This window comes from Branchiostoma floridae, chromosome 13, assembly GCF_000003815.2.
Source record: "Branchiostoma floridae strain S238N-H82 chromosome 13, Bfl_VNyyK, whole genome shotgun sequence".
Classification (NCBI taxonomy): domain Eukaryota; kingdom Metazoa; phylum Chordata; class Leptocardii; order Amphioxiformes; family Branchiostomatidae; genus Branchiostoma; species Branchiostoma floridae.
In genome coordinates, this window is record NC_049991.1 from 3096688 (window position 1) to 3116754 (window position 20067).

Consider the following 20067-nt stretch of genomic DNA (forward strand, 5'->3'; position numbering starts at 1 on the left):
CAGGCTCTGTTAAGGCGCAACCGCTAGCTCCTCCTTCTAAACACCGCCAGTCACGGCACCGGGTAGGGGGGGTGACTTAATAACGCGATTGTAGCTTAGACTTTAAGTTCCGGCAAACTTGGTATGGTTGGAAAGGGCGCATAGCAAGGAATCGAAAGGTGAAAACCGCAAAATGTTCGGATACTTCCTTCTCGAGATATTCTTGACCATACAGGCTCTGTTTAGGCGCAACCGCTAGCTCCTCCTTCTAAACACCGCCTGTCACGGCACCGGGTTGGGGGGTGACTTAATAACGCAATTGTAGCTTAGACTTTAAGTTCCGACCCGGCAAACTTGGTATGGTTGGAAAGGGCGCATAGCAAGGAATCGAAAGGTGTAAACCGCAAAATGTTCGGATACTTCCTTCTCAAGACATTATTGACCATTCGGGCTCTGTTTAGGCGCAACCGCTAGCTCCTCCTTCTAAACACCGCATGTCACGGCACCGGTTAGGGGGTGACTTAATAACGCGATTGTAGCTTAGACGTTAAGTTCCGGCCCGGCAAACTTGGTATGGTTGGAAAGGGCGCATAGCAAGGAATCGAAAGGTGAAAACCGCAAAATGTTCGGATACTTCCTTCTCGAGATATTCTGGACCATACAGGCTCTGTTTAGGCGCAACCGCTAGCTCCTCCTTCTAGACACCGCCTGTCACGGCACCGGCTAGGGGGTGACTTAATAACGCGATTGTAGCTTAGACTTTAAGTTCCGACCCGGCAAATTTGGTATGGTTGGAAAGGGCGCATAGCAAGGAATCGAAAGGTGAAAACCGCAAAATGTTCGGATACTTCCTTCTCGAGATATTCTTGACCATACAGGCTCTGTTTAGGCGCAACCGCTAGCTCCTCCTTCTAAACACCGCCTGTCACGGCACCGGGTAGGGGGCCCGGGGGTGACTTAATAAAGCGATTGTAGCTTAGACTTTAAGTTCCGACCCGGCAAACTTGGTTTGGTTGGAAAGGGCGCATAGCAAGGAATCGAAAGGTGAAAACCGCAAAATGTTCGGATACTTCCTTCTCGAGATATTCTTGACAATACAGGCTCTGTTTAGGCGCAACCGCTAGCTCCTCCTTCTAAACACCGCCAGTCACGGCACCGGGTAGGGGGGGTGACTTAATAACGCGATTGTAGCTTAGACTTTAAGTTCCGGCAAAATTGGTATGGTTGGAAAGGGCGCATAGCAAGGAATCGAAAGGTGAAAACCGCAAAATGTTCGGATACTTCCTTCTCGAGATATTCTTGACCATACAGGCTCTGTTTAGGCGCAACCGCTTGCTCCTCCTTCTAAACACCGCCTGTCGCGGCACCGGGTAGGGGGGTGACTTAATAACGCGATTGTAGCTTAGACTTTAAGTTCCGGCCCGGCCAACTTGGTATGGTTGGAAAGGGCGCATAGCAAGGAATCGAAAGGTGAAAACCACAAAATGTTCGGATACTTCCTTCTCGAGATATTCTTGACCATACAGGCTCTGTTTAGGCGCAACCGCTAGCTCCTCCTTCTAAACACCGCCTGTCACGGCACCGGGTTGGGGGGTGACTTAATAACGCGATTGTAGCTTAGACTTTAAGTTCCGACCCGGCAAACTTGGTATGGTTGGAAAGGGCGCATAGCAAGGAATCGAAAGGTGTAAACCGCAAAATGTTCGGATACTTCCTTCTCAAGACATTATTGACCATTCGGGCTCTGTTTAGGCGCAACCGCTAGCTCCTCCTTCTAAACACCGCCTGTCACGGCACCGGGTAGGGGGTGACTTAATAACGCGATTGTAGCTTAGACGTTAAGTTCCGGCCCGGCAAACTTGGTATGGTTGGAAAGGGCGCATAGCAAGGAATCGAAAGGTGAAAACCGCAAAATGTTCGGATACTTCCTTCTCGAGATATTCTTGACCATACAGGCTCTGTTTAGGCGCAACCGCTAGCTCCTCCTTCTAAACACCGCCTGTCACGGCACCGGGTAGGGGGTGACTTAATAACGCGATTGTAGCTTAGACTTTAAGTTCCGACCCGGCAAATTTGGTATGGTTGGAAAGGGCGCATAGCAAGGAATCGAAAGGTGAAAACCGCAAAATGTTCGGATACTTCCTTCTCGAGATATTCTTGACCATACAGGCTCTGTTTAGGCGCAACCGCTAGCTCCTCCTTTCTAACACCGCCTGTCACGGCACCGGGTTGGGGGGGGGGGTGACTTAATAACGCGATTGTAGCTTAGACTTTAAGTTCCGACCCGGCAAACTTGGTATGGTTGGAAAGGGCGCATAGCAAGGAATCGAAAGGTGAAAACCGCAAAATGTTCGGATACTTCCTTCTCGAGATATTCTTGACCATACGGGCTCTGTTTAGGCGCAACCGCTAGCTCCTCCTTCTAAACACCGCCTGTCACGGCACCAGGTAGGGGGGTGACTTAATAACGCGATTGTAGCTTAGACGTTAACTTCCGGCCCGGCAAACTTGGTATGGTTGGAAAGGGCGCATAGCAAGGAATCGAAAGGTGAAAACCGCAAAATGTTCGGATACTTCCTTCTCGAGATATTCTTGACCATACAGGCTCTGTTTAGGCGCAACCGCTAGCTCCTCCTTCTAAACACCGCCTGTCACGGCACCGGGTAGGGGGGTGATTTAATAACGCGATTGTAGCTTAGACTTTAAGTTCCGGCCCGGCAAACTTGGTATGGTTGGAAAGGTCGCATAGCAAGGAATCGAAAAGTGAAAACCGCAAAATGTTCGGATACTTCCTTCTCGAGATATTCTTGACCATACGGGCTCTGTTTAGGCGCAACCGCTAGCTCCTCCTTCTAAACACCGCCTGTCACGGCACCGGGTAGGAGGGTGACTTATTGTAGCTTAGACTTTAAGTTCCGGCCCGGCAAACTTGGTATGGTTGGAAAGGGCGCATAGCAAGGAATCGAAAGGTGAAAACTGCTAGCCTTAGTCGTAAGTCGGGGGTAGGGTGATGCCTTAATGTCGCGAATAAACCTTTTGCGTCAAGTTCGGCGGGGCAAACTTTATATCATTAGATAGATCTCATTGTAGGCTATTTATTGATGAAAACCGCAGTTCAATCGGATACATCCTTGTCGAGATATTCCTGATCGTTTGCGCTCTAGTCGTGACCTAACCGCTAGCCTTAGGCCTAAGTCGGGGTAGGGTGATGCCTTAATCATAGTTAATGTCGCGTTTAAAACTTTTGCGTCAAGTTCCGGTGGGGCAAACTTTATATCAATAGATAGGTCTCATTGTAGGCTATTGGTTGATAAAATCCGCAGTTCAATCGGATACATCCTTCTCAATATATTCTTTAGTATACGGGCTCTGTTTAGGCGCAACCGCTAGCTCTTTTTTTGAAACACCGCCTGTCTGGGCACCAGGTAGGGGGTGACTTAAGACTGCGATTTTAGCTTAGGGTTCAAGTTCTGGCCTGGCAAACTTGGTACCGTTGAAAAGGTCCCTTAGTAAGGAATCGATATATGAAAACCGCAAAATATTCGGATACTTCCTTCTCGATATATTCTTGATTATACGGGCTCTGTTTAGGCGCAACCGCCAGCTCCTTTTTTGAAACACCGCCTGTCAGGGCACCAGGTAGGGGGTGACTTAAGACTGTGATTGTTGCTTGGGGTTCAAGGTCCGGCCTGGCAAAGTTGGTACCGTTGGAAAGGTCTCTTAGTAAGGAATCGAAAGATGAAAACCGTACTTCTCGAGATATTCTTGAGTATACGGGCTCTGTTTAGGCGCAACCGCTAGCTCCTTTTTTTGAAACACTGCCTGTCACGGCAACGGGTAGGAGGGTGACTTAAGACTGCGATTGTAGTTTAGGGTTCAAGTTCCGGCCTGGCAAACTTGGTATCGTTGGAAAGGTCCCTTAGTAAGGAATCGATAGATGAAAACCGCAAAATGTTCGGATACTTCCTTCTCGAGATATTCTTGGGTATACGGGCTCTGTTTAGGCGCAACCGCTAGCTCCTTTTTTTGAACTACACCGTCTGTCACGGGACCGGGTAGGGGTGCTGTAATATCCCGGAAGTGCGCAGTTATCTCCCTAACTTTTGCTACCTATTGCTTGGTAATCAATATAGCTGAGCATAGATTTCCCGAAAAGTATGGGTTGTGTTATTTTTGTGCGAGGTCCCTCCGGGGAGTAATTAGTCGGCCAGCAAAACAATTTTTGTATTAGACCGCTGTTATCTGTCCACGAGTATTCCTATGCAATTCAAGTGATTAAAGTAACGCACACTTTGTAACGTGTGAAAGTTAAGGATATTCCGCGTCAATGGTGCAAAAAGAGCTTTCCGGGTCCCCGACTTGTTCAGTTAATCCGAATAGGTTTCAAGCCCTGTAGAAAAGTAACAAAGTAATTTTCAGTACTCAGGTGACCTTCCGCTATCTGTCCACGAGTATTCCTATGCAATTCAAGTGATTAAAGTAACGCGCACTTTGCAATCTTGATGCCATAATTTATAACGTGTGAAAGTTAAGGATATTCAGTATCAATGTTGAAAAAAAGGTGCCCCGGGTCCCCGACTTGCGCTAAATCCGAATAGGTTTCAAGCCCTGTAGAAAAGTAATTTTCAGTACTCAGATGACTTTCCGCTATCTGTCCACGAGTATTCCTATGCAATTCAAGTGATTAAAGTAACGCAAACTTTGTAATCTTGATGCCATAACGTGTGAAAGTTAAGGATATTCCGCGTCTATGGTGAAAAAAAAGAGCTTTCCGGGTCCCCGACTTGCGCTTAATCCGAATGTATGCAGGGACTATACTATTCAAGCATTTCGCCTAGGCGTCAACCAAGAAGAATAGGAGGACGACGCGGAAACTGTTACTCCTACTCCAAGTGTTGAGATACGAGGACAAGGGGCAGCGGTGGAGTCAAGACCGACATCGATCGCGTGGAAACGACGACAGGGCCGCTGGGGAGCTCGTGCCTCTCAAATCCAAGCGCAGACGTGTCTATAACTATGCTTTTCAGGAAAATTGGCACAAGAATCAGCCGTGGCTTCGTCACATCGGGGAAGAAGACCATGAGAAGATCGTGTACGCGTCTGTTTATAGGTCTTTACAGTTTGCACCTGGGGGAAATACGCACCCTTTGTCGATGGTGTAAAAGTATGAAAATCACCGTGTGACGGTTCACGGAGCCTCCGATACACTCACAGTTGCCGAGAAAAAAAAGCCAGAACTACCGTGTCAGGTTCGTAATAAATTCCAATTTCCCGTCAAAATGCATTTTAAATCGTACAAGGTCTGGGTGATCCCGAGTTTGAAAGCATTGCAAAGTACTATCTTTAATAAAAGTGAATGTTAGCGAACAGTTCTCTTGTCATGCTTGTTCACATATCATTAACGTTACCTACAACACCAGTTGAACCTTTTAAATTTAAAACTTTTCTCACGCGCTTTCATCAACAATACAGGCGTAAAGGGAACATTCTGTTTGCTACAACATCGTGCAGGAAAACGCATATATTTTCTTTAAACCATCGTAGCTTTGCTCATCTTTTGGGGGCTACAGAGATCAAATGCTAGTCGCACTTCGGAGTGTTGCAGAAGGTAGAAAGTTGAGCCGATTATGTGTCTGTTTCATGTAAATACGCTATCTACGGGTCATTAACCCTTACCTTGCGTTGTTCCGTATCATTTAGGTCCTCGATTAAAAGGCTGACAGTTAACGTCGCCTTTTCTCAACCCTTCTCTTAGCAATCATATTTTGGCATCCAAAAACTATTTTTTCTTCTAATTAGTTTGAAGTTGTTCATGATTTGGCACCGGACGCATACATATATACAAATAGTACCGGTAACCATAGGCTTTCTTTCCATCAAAACTAAGCTGTTTTTCTAAGATTCCAGTCCCATCGTGGACACATATCAGCCTCCCTTCTTAATTTTTTTTTGGGCTGAAACGCATTGACGTATGCCTGGCTGGAACGCTGGGTGGGAACCTTAAGGTTGCGATTCAAACTTCGGGCTCAAGTTCCGGCCGGGCAAACTTTGTATCATTAGAAAGGTCTCTTTGTGCGCTATTGAAAGATGAAAATCGATTTCCAATCGGATGCTTCCTTCTCGACATATTCTTGATCGTATGCACTCTAGTCGTGGCCTAACCGCTAGACATATTAATAAGCCGTAAGCCAGGGGTAGGGGGCTACCTTAAGGTTGCGATTCAAACTTGTTCTGTCAATGAATCCCAAAGTTACTACTTTCTGGGCTTTGACAGCAGGGTAAAGACCTATGCTTTAAGTGTTAGTAAAATTGATGTTGCCATACGCGATTCAAATTGACATACATCCGTTTATTAATGTTCATAAATAATTTACGGTGTATACTCTGAAAAATATATCGTCTACAGTCGTGTCACAGTCACTAGCGGCCATGGAATAAAAAGCTCGTCAGAACAAACTCATTAAATCGCTCAGACTAATATACAAGCGCACCTTTAGTAAATCTTGCTGTTAAAGCTACTTAGTGTACTGGGAAAAAAGTAGATGTATGGTGTATTACCACTGTGATTTTTTTCATATGTGTCAGAACTCAGAACAATAGATGCTTTTATATGATACTAGAGGTAAAATACTGAAACGGAAGGTAGGAAATATCCAATTTTTTTCTTACAAATAACAAGTGGGCATTTCATCCTAACGGTATCATTCATTAGGAATCAAAACAGCAAAAACAACAAAAAGAAACTCCTCTCTCTCTCTGTCATTAGGTAATACTACATAGCACCTCAATGATTTTGATTTATACCAGTAACTGATTTTCGGCAAAAGGTGAAATATGATATTATAGTGCTTCTTTCTTGACTATTTTAAGTTCTACCATACAATAGATATAATTAAATGCTCTAATGTTCATTACGAGGATAACAAATATACATATGGCTTAACACATTTCCACCACCACAAATCAAAACTGCTTCAAGTACCACTTAAATACATTGAAAGCATTTTTCTCTCTTACATAACTTTGCCGCAGGTTTTCTCCACTTGCTCTAACTACACATTCAATCACAGCAGCACTGCTATGCACATTTCACTGATGTTTCAGTCATTGAACTAAGTACAATAATGTACATGTTCATTCAAAAGATTGTTTTTTCCATGGCACAATACACAATCAAACCCCAACAAGTGACCGTTGATAACATACCCCGTTACGTATTTATGGTTTCGACCGCATCAGCTGCAACAATATATATCATGCCCATTACATGGACAGTCCAAGACAGACAAATAACGACAAACAGGAAAGAAAAGGAAAATATTACTGATAGCTTACCAGGACAATGTACGCACTAATATTATGTTTATTATAACACTCACACTGACCAATGCAATGTGCTAGGAAGTACATACTGTTAATACTGTTAAAACACATAAAATACAGATCTGTTATATTGCCAGTCCTGCATCTTTGGCCATTCTGTAGAAGATACCTCGCGAAGCGATGAGGTCTTGTGGGGAGTCGAACTCTGCAATCCTCCCAGCATCAAGAACAAGAACCCTGAATGGTAGACAATTAATCTTGTAAGAAGTGATGAAGGTGAGAATGGGATGATGCAATCTAAGAAAGAAGACCAAGGCTATTGAAAGTATGTTAGGGTCAGGGTTGGACAAGTCCACTAGTCCTATTGACCAGGACAAGTGAAAGTGCTGTTCGGGCAAGTGCATGACCTAACCCACTTAGCCCGATCAGGCAAGTAAGATTTCTCCATTGAGTACGATTATGATATACATTTGACATCAAGTAATGCTCAACATAAAGAAATAGAGGCAATGATAAGAATTCCATTGCCAGAAGTGAAAATGCATATAACAGTGACATTTGAATTTTGGTCAAGTGAAAAATTGATTCGGGCAAGTAAATTTTATGTGCTTGCCCGATAGGACAAGTGAATTTCAGAAAACTTGTTCAACCCTGCGGGTTCCTGTCAATAAGAATTTCTTCCACAAAGTAAATTTCTAGAAACCAATCATACTTACAGCCTTTAAACTCTAACACCATGTACTATCCATGATAGTGTTGAGTCTGTGTGCGATGGTAAGTCCTTACCTTGTACTGTCCATGATAGTGTTTGAGTCTGTGTGCGATGGTCAGTCCTTACCCTGTACTGTCCATGATAGTGTTGAGTCTGTGTGCAATGGTCAACTGTCCATGATAGTGTTGAGCCTGTGTGCGATGGTCAGTCCTTACCTTGTACTGTCCATGATAGTGTTGAGCCTGTGTGCGATGGTCAGTCCTTACCTTGTACTGTCCATGATAGTGTTGAGCCTGTGTGCGATGGTCAGTCCTTACCTTGTACTGTCCATGATAGTGTTGAGCCTGTGTGCGATGGTCAGTCCTTACCTTGTACTGTCCATGATAGTGTTGAGCCTGTGTGCGATGGTCAGTCCTTACCTTGTACTGTCCATGATAGTGTTGAGCCTGTGTGCGATGGTCAGTCCTTACCTTGTACTGTCCATGATAGTGTTGAGCCTGTGTGCGATGGTCAGTCCTTACCTTGTACTGTCCATGATAGTGTTGAGCCTGTGTGCAATGGTCAGCACAGTGCAGTCAGCAAACTGTGTCCGGATGGTGGACTGGATCAGGTCGTCTGTCTCCAGATCCACGGCAGCTGTGGCCTCGTCCAGAACCAGGATCTTGGACTTCCTCAGCAAGGCACGAGCCAGGCACACTAGCTGCCTCTGACCAACACTGCAACAGACACATTAGTGTAAGCAATATGTGTAAACATGTATCTTTGTTATATAGCAACACTCCTACAGACAAGAGCATTGCCATGTAAAAGCTACTTTTATTTTGCTTTCGCATTCACTTCTTGCTGCTTGGACATGGACCTCATGTGGCATACATGCTTGCACTACTACAAGTACAAGACTATGTATGCCATCCCCATCCTTACCTGAGGTTCTCGCCTCCCTCAGACACTTTCTGCTGTAGCTATGCCCCCAGCCCCATCACAAAGTCCTTCCCCGTCCTTACCTGAGGTTCTCCCCTCCCTCAGACACCTCGTGCTCTAGCTGTGCCCCCAGCCCCATCACAAAGTCCATCCCCATACTTACCTGAGGTTCTCCCCTCCCTCAGACACCTTGTGCTCTAGCTGTGCCCCCAGCCCCATCACAAAGTCCTTCCCCATCCTTACCTGAGGTTCTCTCCTCCCTCAGACACCTCATACTCTAGCTGTGCCCCCAGCCCCATCACAAAGTCCTTCAGATGAGACAGCTCCAGAGCCACCCAGATGTCCCGGTCCGAACAGCTGTCAAAGGGGTCAAGGTTCATCCTCAGGGTGCCTGAGAACAGCACAGGGTCCTGTGCAACAGATGGAACTTGGTTGTCATTAAAAGCCTAGTGTAGTCATTGTACTACTGCAAACCAAGAGCACCCTTGAGGTAGTCGTGAATGTACATGTGTTCTGTAAAATTCAGCTACTGGGTATGAAGCTTTCTTTGACCCTTGTCGGCGGTTGGCCCAATCACAGCCTGCTTGAAACTTTTACAGCACCAAAATCGTACAACGAGCTACAGCAAATGTCACCACACTTTAAGCAGTAATGGCTGCAGGCTAGTTCCATAAAACAAAAACATGAAAATCATGCGTCGAAGAAGGTCTCAAAAAGTCTATTGGACAAATATGGGACTTTGTCTTCATTTATCTTTTTACACAGCACTGTAAGATATTGATCTCAAGAAAGGATGCCGTTGTCCTACTACTAAGCTTTTCACGAGAACAACATTAACCCTAACCCTACATGCATCCATTGTACAACCTGAGGAATGATAGTGATCCGGCCGCGCAGATCGTGCAGTCCGATCTTGGAGATGTTGACCCCGTCAATCTCGATGTCTCCACCGGCGGCCTCGATGATGCGGAATAGACCGAGAGTCATGGACGACTTCCCTGCCCCGGTTCTACCCACAACTCCAATCTGCAAAGACATCAAATACACCTATAATGCTATCTCCCTTCCTCTTCTTTTGTTAGTGGTAATGATCATGATTATGATTATTATGGCATGTAAACAAGGCACACAAGGTATCCAATTTAAAAAATGGTATGTCCGACCTTTCCCCAATTTTATGGATGCTCGCTATGTACTATTTATCGTCGCAACTATAAAATGCTTGCATAATAATGGACCTAATGCATGCCTCTAATGGTCTCACCTACGGACTTTACCGCTCTTCTGGTCACTGCCCTTAGTGTATGGAAGGGGGCGCTGTCGCACGGCTTCATACAATTTAGGGACTTAGACAAAAATTGTCCGGGCGGCGGCAATTTTTACTAAGTGTTTACGGGGCCCCGAAGCGTCTGAACTGCCAAACATGCTGAACCACTTAATGACGGTTCACCGCGTGGCCGTTCAAACCGGCAGCCTTGCGGGTCGGACGGCTTTGACGTAGGCTGACGGCTTGGACGGTCCTCAGACCGGTTCGAACTGTCCGGGGCGAGTTGATTTTCACACAGGATGGTACGTCACAATCCTTGGCTGCATTGCATTGTCAGCGTAGTCACTAGATTTTGAACTATCTTCTCACCTTCTCTCCCCCTTTGATGTTGACATTGATACCCTTGATGACCAGGTCCAACCCCTCCCGATAGCGAGTCTGGTAAGAGTTGAAGTTGACCTTGCCCTCGCTGGGCCAGTTATCTGGTGGTCTGTTGTCATCCACCACCCAATCAGCCTACAAGGAGAAAACACAACAGTTTAGGTCTGCAACATATAGTGTGGTCTACATAATGTGGCACAGTGTAATCTACAAGTTTGTTCTACAAATCTAGATGGAAAAAAAACTTTTCTTCCTTTTTTACCATTGACATGTTCAAAACGTTTTTTACAGACTGAAATGATTTTAACAATCATATAGAATGTCTCGATCAACACAATGCATTTCAACCAGAATTTCAAAGACTATCAGACAAGGTTTATGCCGCTTTCACAAAATTTAGCCTCTAAGCCCTCAAGGATTGGCAACTAGGAAAATTAGTAAGATTACCTCCGTTGGTGTTTCAGTATATTCCTTGATTCTCTCCACAGCTACAATTTTGGTCTCCACTTCGCTTGTCTGCCGCACCACCCAGGCCAGAGTCTGGGTGATCTACATGGTACAAGGAATACAACAGACAAGGAGCATGAACGATCATACTCATAGTGAATTATAATCTAACGTAAGGTTACCAGTTTACGTGCAGGACCAGTTAACGGTCACTTTAATGGGCAGGTGCAGACTTCGAGGTGAATTGTGAAAAAGAAAATTCTCTTCAGTAGGCAAGAAGTACGTCTATAGGATCTATGTGTATGTATCTTATTTATGATATATGTTTGCATCCAGTAAAGCAGCCGACTAAATGTTTGAAAAGCCTGACAATTTAAATTGACGATTTATGATCGTAGAACACTGTTTACATGGCCCGGTTTTGATCGTAATTCTCAACCGCTAACTTCGTCCCCTCTTTCTAAATCCTACGAACTCTACATCAATTGCAACATCGCCTGAAACCAAACCTGCAGTTCTTATCTCAAGAATCCAAGGTGATTTTATGTATGTTATCCAAATGAAGTCTTAAAAACTACATGAAAACAAGTGACTGTCGTCGCTGAGCCGGTAGTTTTCGAACGCCATGTTGTATCATGTGACTATGCAGTTCAAGCTTGTGCACTGGAGGGCAAGGCAAAATCGCTAAGGGGAGCTGTTTTAGCCAAATTCATGTGGGGAGAGCACGGCCTGAGGAAGCCATATGTATACTGAACGCGTTTCAAGGCCAATAACTATCTATACAATTGATTAAAATGTAAACATTGTGTTGATAAAATAACCGCCCAAACAGTTTTCACTGATCAATTTTATGCATGCATGTATACATACTTAAAACATTATAGTGCATAAAGGAAACTTAACCTGAAGGGCATAGGTGATTGACAGGCCCACGATGCCAGGGCTCAGATTCTCTCGTCCAATCACTGCAAATAAGCCAGCAAATAGAACGATGCAGTTCCCAAGAAACTCGAGCCTCAGTGCAAGCCATCTGCAAAAAAAGTTTTTGTATCAGAACTGCATTTCCAACAAACGTAATTCCTTTAACACCACCATAACAAACTGCAAAATTAACAAAACATAGATGTGCATAATTTCCCTTGTAAACTTGTAACTAATATACCAACCTACCTTGCTTACTACTGTACAGGTACTAGAATTTTCCAAAGGGTTGTGGCCTGGGATTTGTAACTTGGGATTCATTGCTATCACAAGAAAGAGCAACAATATTTCCTTTGTAAATAGAACTAGTTTCTTCTATAAAGGACCACCACATATAGGCAACTAATAAGCACTACGCTAAAACTGCAGTGAGATCAGGGCTCTAGCCAGCGTCCCTTTTTCCGTCAATTGACGGAAATTTGATGCGTCTGACGGAAAAATTTTAAAACCAATCCGTCAACCTTGACGGACAAAAATCCTTGGTGCAAGCTACAGGCGGCTTGGGGACGCCGTCCAAGGCCGTAAAAGCCACATACTGTTTGTTTTGCTATTGTTATGATTGTTGATAATGTGTGTCGGTTCCCTTTTGCATACGATAATCTCATTAAAAACCCGTTTTTCAAGATGTCAGTTCAGTCTCTCTAACTCCTAGAATAGTGTTTTCGCGGTTTTCACGACAATGGGAATTGGCTGACGGAAAAAAATTTCGAGCTGGCTAGAGCCCTGAGTGAGATACTTCCTCTTAATACAGTAAACCCACCTGTTGGAGACAATTGTGGGGTAGTATGCCATGTGGTTCTCGTCGACTTTTGCTTGGTTCTGGAAGAAGAATTGACGGTGACGGCCGTATGCACGGATGGTGCTGGTGCCCTGTACGGTCTCACCGAAGTGAGAGTAGATGGGTGAGCGACTGATGGACTCGATTCTCTTCAGCTGACGAGATGTCGCGAGATAGAAACGCTGTGAAGAAACAAGGTGCATGTAAACAAATGTAATGCATCCAAGAGCAAGAAATACAATGTTTGTTTTATGTTGATGTGTCATATCTCTAAGTTAAACACATTTTTTTGGCATGAAATTAATGTTTTCTAAAAGACTATTAGGAATATGTATATGCTGCAGTGAGTCTTATCGTTATGCAGAAACACAATGTATTTCTACATTGAGCACAGAAGGACATTAATTTTGTAATACTATGGAATTGTTTTGTTTTTCAAATATATTCCCCTAAATAAAATGTTTTGTACCTAGGAATGTCCAGGAAGATACCCAAAATGTATCTTATCTTAGACTTAAGTCTTTTGAGAACATAATATAATGATGCAGTCCAACGACTGTGAAGAAATTAAGTACATAGTGTACAGGTGTAAACATGTAAAATAAATTTAATGCAAATGTACATGAAAGCCAGCAGAAGCATTTGTCAAGAATTGATAGACAGATCACTGGTGGTTTCTATATGGATTTAGAAAATAAATATTCCGATTATGGTAATAGGACAGGTGAAATCGTGCCAATTACATTCGGCCATAAACGATGATTACCAAGGAGTTAGTATCCAAATAATTTTGTGTCAAGGATAAAAGAAATATTTCACTCCACAATATGGTATGGAGTGAAATACTTTTTTGAAAATAATTTTATATGATATGGAGAATATATAAAAATAAATATCATCACAGACATTTAAAGACTTAAAATATCTGGGCCAGGCAAGACAAAGTCCTTAACAGTAAAGTCAAAATGGTACCTGTATGAAATAATACGGCAGGGCAAGTGGTAGGATAGTTGCCAGAAACACTGGTGTGGAAAAGCTGATCACTATGAGGGCGTTGAGGACCCCAAAGACCCTGTACAGCCACATGCGGATGATCCTGGGGATGACATTGTCCACGATATTCATGTCCTGCGAGAACCGGTTTATGATTCGCCCCATGGGGGTCACGTCAAAGAACTGCATAGGTGAGCGCAGTATATTCAGAAGACTCTTGTTGTGGAGGTGCAGAGAGGAGCGGATCCCACCATAGGCAGACAAGAAAGCTGTCACCACTACACAGACACCTAGAGAGAACAGCAGCAAGAATCAGTGTTTTATTTTACTGCTTTCCCTTAAAGCATTCCCACAATCATAAAACCCAACCCGTATTAAGTTATCAAGCCACGTAAAGATTAAACTGGAATCCAGTCTCCTTGTGGCTCGGCCTACCGTAGTTACTGTAGGCTTTGTACGGGGCTAATGCATCTCTCTCCCGACGGGGTAATCGTCCACACCTGGTAGGATTTTCATGCGGTCGGACTTTTGCCCAGAGGGATAATTATCCGGCCGACAATTACATGTAGCTCCCACCGGGCAAAGTCTAACCGCGTGAAAATCTTACCGGGTGTGAATGATTACCTGGTGGCTGAGAGCTGCACTGGCCCCGTAGAGCCTACACTACGGTGGGCCGTGCCACGAGGAAACTGGATGTCAGGTTTTTAAGATGGATTTTAAACTGGATTTCAGGATTCAAGATTTTCCCTTGCCTTCTGCAACTCCAAGAGCACCGTACACCCCGAGTCGGAGATCCCTCTTGGCGACGTCCTGGGTACCGTTGATGGGTTGATCGTTGCTCCACTCACTCAGCCATATGTTAGAGTAGATGGAAGCTGCGTTCTGAGCGCAGTACAGCAGGCAGACGATGACAGACAGGGTGATGCCAACGGATCTTAGGTACTCCACAAACACTGAGGATTTCACCTGCAGATCAAGAAAAATAATTCAAATTTTGTCAGGTAAGAGGGTTTTGTTTACCCAGACCACATTGTACTTCTTCAGAGCAATAACAAGTTGGTACATGGAATATGGTCAAATTTCAGAACTCTGTACAGCCAGTGGAACCAAACTTTGGTGTAACACACCAGATTCAAAGGCATGGTGTGGCAACAGCTTGGTATACACGGTGACTGAACTATCTGTCACACCTAACGTGTGCATATGATGACATCTAACTGTAAGCATTTGTTGTTTAAAGCCCTCCAATGATGATGCCACTATATTGTAAATAGTGGCAGCTAATTCCACATTAGATACATTTGTAGTTCCAGGAAAATATGAATTTCTGATCACATCAGTCCTAATGTACAGGTTATAACTCTGATACTTGAAGAAATGATACCAAAAGTCAATTCCAACACACCCTGCCAGTTTCTGCAATCTCCTTCTGTATAAGCTTGTCTCTTTCCGTGGTCTCTTCCTTCTGAGGCAGACATTTTTGGTCATGACAAAAGATGCCTTTCAGCGGGATGGCTTTCGCGATGCCGTCAAGCTTTCCGATGTGGCTGTCTGGTGATCCCTTGCGTAAGATGCGCTGGCTGCCTTTGTCTGAGAACGAGACGTCGCTTCTATTGCAGGTTGTTTGTGCGCAGCAGTCAGAACTTATTTGTACGTTGCATGCATGGGGAAAAATAACATCAAGGATAATGCTGTGTTAAACACAAAGTGGTCATACGCAACTACAAATGTACTAACAAAAAGGACATTGATTAATCCATTATTACAGTCAGCTAGCTTGAAACACAAACATGCAACATCAAATTTTCACACTGTTTTCAAGATTTGCACCTAAAAAATTCTAAATGATCAACATGCATAAATCATGTAAATGTGTATGTCATCTACATCTACAAAGCCCTAGATATTTCATGGAGGTATGAGTCCGCCAAACTCCAGTTGCGGAATGTAAATTTTGAAATTACAAGCAAAATTTTTGCCAGCAATGCATGCATGCTGAAAAAGTATTTTGAGCACTGTTAATAGATTTCGATATAAACAGTTACATCCAAATTCACAAATTTTTGGTTTGCAAGCCTTTCTGACACAATGTAGCCAACATGCTTCAAAATCAAACTTACAACCTCAAGACCTCTTGTCTTTGGAAATCTATGCCTTCAAAGTGGATGCACGCAGTTAAACACACGCTGAAGTTGTCGGGGACCCCCACTGAGTTGTTGTTATGAGCAAGGTGCTTTAACAGGGCCTGGCATTGTCTACTTTTCTTGTAGTCACCAGACGTGTCTTTATATACACCAAATGAACGCTACACACGAACTCAAAAATACAAAGTACCAGACACGTCGATGTAGGTTAGACATCCAGGTAATAAGATACGCAAAAAATAGTTACTCAAGCAACTGGATATGGTTTTGAAACGGTCAGACGTACCAGACAGTTTATTTTACATGTCGACTTTCTACCATTCGTACCAATAGCCAAAGAGCTTACATATACCTTGTAAGAATATCATATACATTGCTGTCCTCTTCTCGGGCGGTCATGACTGGGGATATCAAACAGAACACAGTTTAGAAACCCGCTAATGCTACATCTTAGGGTACAAATCAGTTTGTCACAAAACTATGCTTAGCCTAATACTGGTGACATTAATGCTGCAAAACATAATATATACATGACATCTGTATGGTATATGTAATTTCTCCTTCTCTATTTGCGCTATCGCGCCATCGCTTCGTGATCACCGTGTTAGCATTACGTGATTGCTGGGTTAGTACTACGTAATTTCTTGTGTTAATCGTTAAATCTGGCATAAGCTGTACTGCAGTTTGTAGTACAAGAAGATAACATTCCCCTCCAACCTGTGGGATCCGCCTTCTTATTTTCGTCCACGTTGCCATAGTTGCGGATGAACTCGGCGAAGGCCTCGTTCTGTTCCATCAGTTCGGTGTAGGTCCCCAGCAGCCAGATCCTGCCGTCCACTAGGACCATGATCTGGTCACACTGGGGCAGGAAACTGATACCGTGGGTCACCATGAGTCTCGTCTGAAATTAAATTGTGCAAAGTTTATGTGCGGAAGGTTGCACAGACTGTGACATAACCAGCTGATGCCACCCTGTGTGTCTACAAAGCTGGTGTGTTGGTTATATCAGCTATACAGAATCAGATACGGATGCTTAGCATACGATTTACAGGCGCCATTTGAGTGAAAAATCTGTCAGTTTTTGACGCCATGTCCGTGTGGGCAGAATTAATTAACTGTGCAGTAGAAGGGGAAAAGGAGGTTTTCCAATTTTGTAGTTGAAACAGCTTTGTAGTACAGTAACTGTTGGAAACACATATTTGAAGTGTCAAGAATTCGTGGTGGAGAGGTTTCTACATAAACCAAATAAAACCACCCTGAACATACATTGCAGATGGTCCTGTCACAACAAATGACTGTATGTTCTTACCTTTCCTTTCAGTATGCCATTGGGTCCAATGACGTGGTCAAAAATGTGCTTCCCAACGTGTGCGTCTACGGCGCTGAGGGGGTCGTCCAAGTAGTAGATGTTGGAGTCACTGTACACGGCACGGGCCAGACTCACACGCTGCTTCTGTCCGCCACTCAGGTTGATACCCTGGGTGAGAAAGAAAATTGTAATCAGGGCTCTAGCCAGCTCTAAATTTTTTTCCGTCAGCCAATTCCCCTTGTCGCGAAAATCGCAAATTTAAAATTAAGTTAGAAAGACGGAAATGAGACCTTGAAAAACGGGTTAAACTTTTTTTTTTTTTAGATTACCTTGTGCGAAAGGGCGCTGACACACTAAGTCAACAATCATAACAATAGCAAAACAAACAGTGTGTGGCTTTCCGACCATGGACAGCATCCCCAAGCCGCCTGTAGCTCCCACCAAGAATTTTTGTCCGTCAAGGTCGACAGATTCGTTAAAAAAAATTCCGTCACACGCAGCAAATTTCTGTCAATTGACGGAAAAACGAACGCTGGCTAGAGCCCTGTAAGAGCTACTCAACGGTCTAGGATCACGACAACAGCATGACTAAGAGATATGAACACAAGACAGCAAAATGTTAGTCCTGCTGCAGTACCGTAGAAAGATGCTAAAAGGCGCATCATCGAACTTGGCCTTCTTTTTCCTGACTCCTACCCATATACCAAATATTAGGAAGATCCATCTACAACTTCTCGAGTTATGCTAATCCACAGATGCCCAAACAAGTTGCGCCGAGAACATTACAATCTACATGTACATGTATGACAACCTGGAAATGAGAGGAAATAAATAAATATAAACCAGTAAACGTCTTTGGGGAAACAAAATATCTAATAGGTATATGATTAACTTAAAAAACTTTTAAAATGACGGATGATTTTTAGTTTTCATAATAAAATATAGAGTATCTCCAGTTTCACTACCCAAAACCCCAAATACCTGCAAATTCATTATCTTGTCCAAGCCCTGTTAATCCAAGTTCGATAGTAACATACATATCCACCATATTAAACATACTTTTAGAATTTAAGACAATTCATACATTATGTAACGCTAGTTCATCTTTGTCCGCGGGGTAACCTACGTATATCCGTTGTGTTGCTAAACAGGATATCAGGGATATCAAGTCGATGGACGGTAGTTTCATATTGTACTATTTTCAAGATTGAAACCATAATCTGTCAACATGATATCCATGAATGCATTGTTCTTAAAAAGAACGGATAAAGGTTGCCCTACGGATAAAGGTGAACTAGGGTTACTAAGTTTCTACCTTCTCTCCAATTTCTGTTAGATCACCAGCAGGCAGCATCCCCAAGTCTTGTTCCAAGGCACAGGCCTCCAAGACTTCCTTGTACTGGCAGCACTTCATGTGCTTGCCAAATAGGATGTTGTCCCTCAGGGTAGCATTCTGGATCCATGCCTGTTGGGGAACATACGCTGTGCTTCCCTGAAGGAAAAAGAAATATACAGTTATGAAGGACTTGGTTGTAACTTAAAAAATCAAAGACACTTTTTAGTTAGAAAAATGTACTGCAAAGTTCTTGTTACCTAAAAAATGGCTGTAGATGTCATGTCTGATATTTAGGTACCAAGTGGCTACTGGTAACTATATTTTGTATACTTCTATCAGCTAGTGGCTCAATCATTATGATAGTAGCTGCATGTGAGTAAATATGATCATATTTATAGTACTCAGTTCTTTCATTAATTACTGTGATGATAAAGGAATAAAAGTACAGCTGCATTGAATCTATTATCTAATTATACTATATGCTACTGATGCAGATGAATTCCTTGATTAAACAGGACGGACTGTTTTTTTACCCTGACTGCGACATATCCATGTTGTTTTTCCATTTCTCCTAACAGGGCAGACAGGAGGGAAGACTTTCCTGCTCCAACCTGACCGACCACAGCCACCAGAGAGCCATCGGGAACAGCAAAGTTGATACTGTAAGTGAAACGTTGTACTGTAAATCGTGAATTGTTCGCTGTACATGTGGGCTTCTTTTTGTGGTTTTGGAGGGAACATATTACCCCAAAATCACAACAGCGTGAACGTATGTTTTGTAATTCATTGACTTTACAACAGGATTACTGTTTTAACTCACGAGAACTTGAAATGCTACAAGAAACATCCTTTTCCCTGACCCACTGCATAATAAAGCCACCGCAAAGTAAATGCATTTATAGTTTTTGTCACCTTTGGTGAAGAGGTCTCAATCAGTTAGTGAATAATGAGTTCAAAGGAAGCTGATTTACTAAATCAAAACACATCTTAATCTTTGCTATTGATAAAAAAAAGTACATACTCCTTGAGGATGGGATTTTCTGTCTTGCCCCAACTGAATGTGCCATCCTCAATGGTGATAGGAGGACCTGGAAGAAATGGAACAGAAAAATCACAATACTGTATATAATTGAGACTATTCCTTAGCAACTTATTGATGCCACAAAAATGTTAAACCCCTAGTCATATAATATAGAAACATTAAAAAGACCTACAGACCAGAAATTGTAAATAGTTTACATTGTTGTACATCAATGTATTCCCTTGTGTTTTGCCTGTGGTTGTTTGCTAAATTATATGTATTTTACCAGCCAGTAGGTACCCAATGTGTTGAGTAATGAGGCTGATTAAGTGATCGAGGTGCCTCCTCGAGCACGGGACCCCCATTTTATGTCCCTCGATTTTGTGGATTCTTCCTGAGGCTACAGCATCCTAGCCTCTACCAGGCTTCGTGGATCGGTGGTCTAATTGTAGAAATTGGACAAATAGAGTCTATA

At 43.3% G+C, this 20067-nt stretch overlaps 2 protein-coding genes across 4 annotated transcripts in view; both read right to left on the bottom strand.

The window, feature by feature from the left end:
* The window catches only part of LOC118428888 (multidrug resistance-associated protein 1-like), a 74875-nt gene that overhangs the window by 42980 nt on the left and 11828 nt on the right, over nt 1-20067 (bottom strand). The gene's annotated exons all lie outside the window — the stretch shown is intronic.
* LOC118428883 (multidrug resistance-associated protein 1-like) overlaps nt 6554-20067 on the bottom strand; it is an 83710-nt gene continuing 70196 nt past the window's right edge. Inside the window, exons 27-31 of one of the 3 annotated variants that reach the window (XM_035839149.1) lie at nt 10572-10718; nt 9803-9961; nt 9179-9345; nt 8536-8730; nt 6554-7539 (exon numbers count right to left, since the gene is read on the bottom strand). In XM_035839149.1, the coding sequence (XP_035695042.1) occupies nt 7428-7539; nt 8536-8730; nt 9179-9345; nt 9803-9961; nt 10572-10718 (780 nt within the window). In that variant the 3' untranslated portion in view covers nt 6554-7427. The remainder of the gene's footprint in view (nt 7540-8535; nt 8731-9178; nt 9346-9802; nt 9962-10571; nt 10719-20067) is intronic. The other 2 variants (XM_035839157.1, XM_035839156.1) reach the window with 2 other exon arrangements.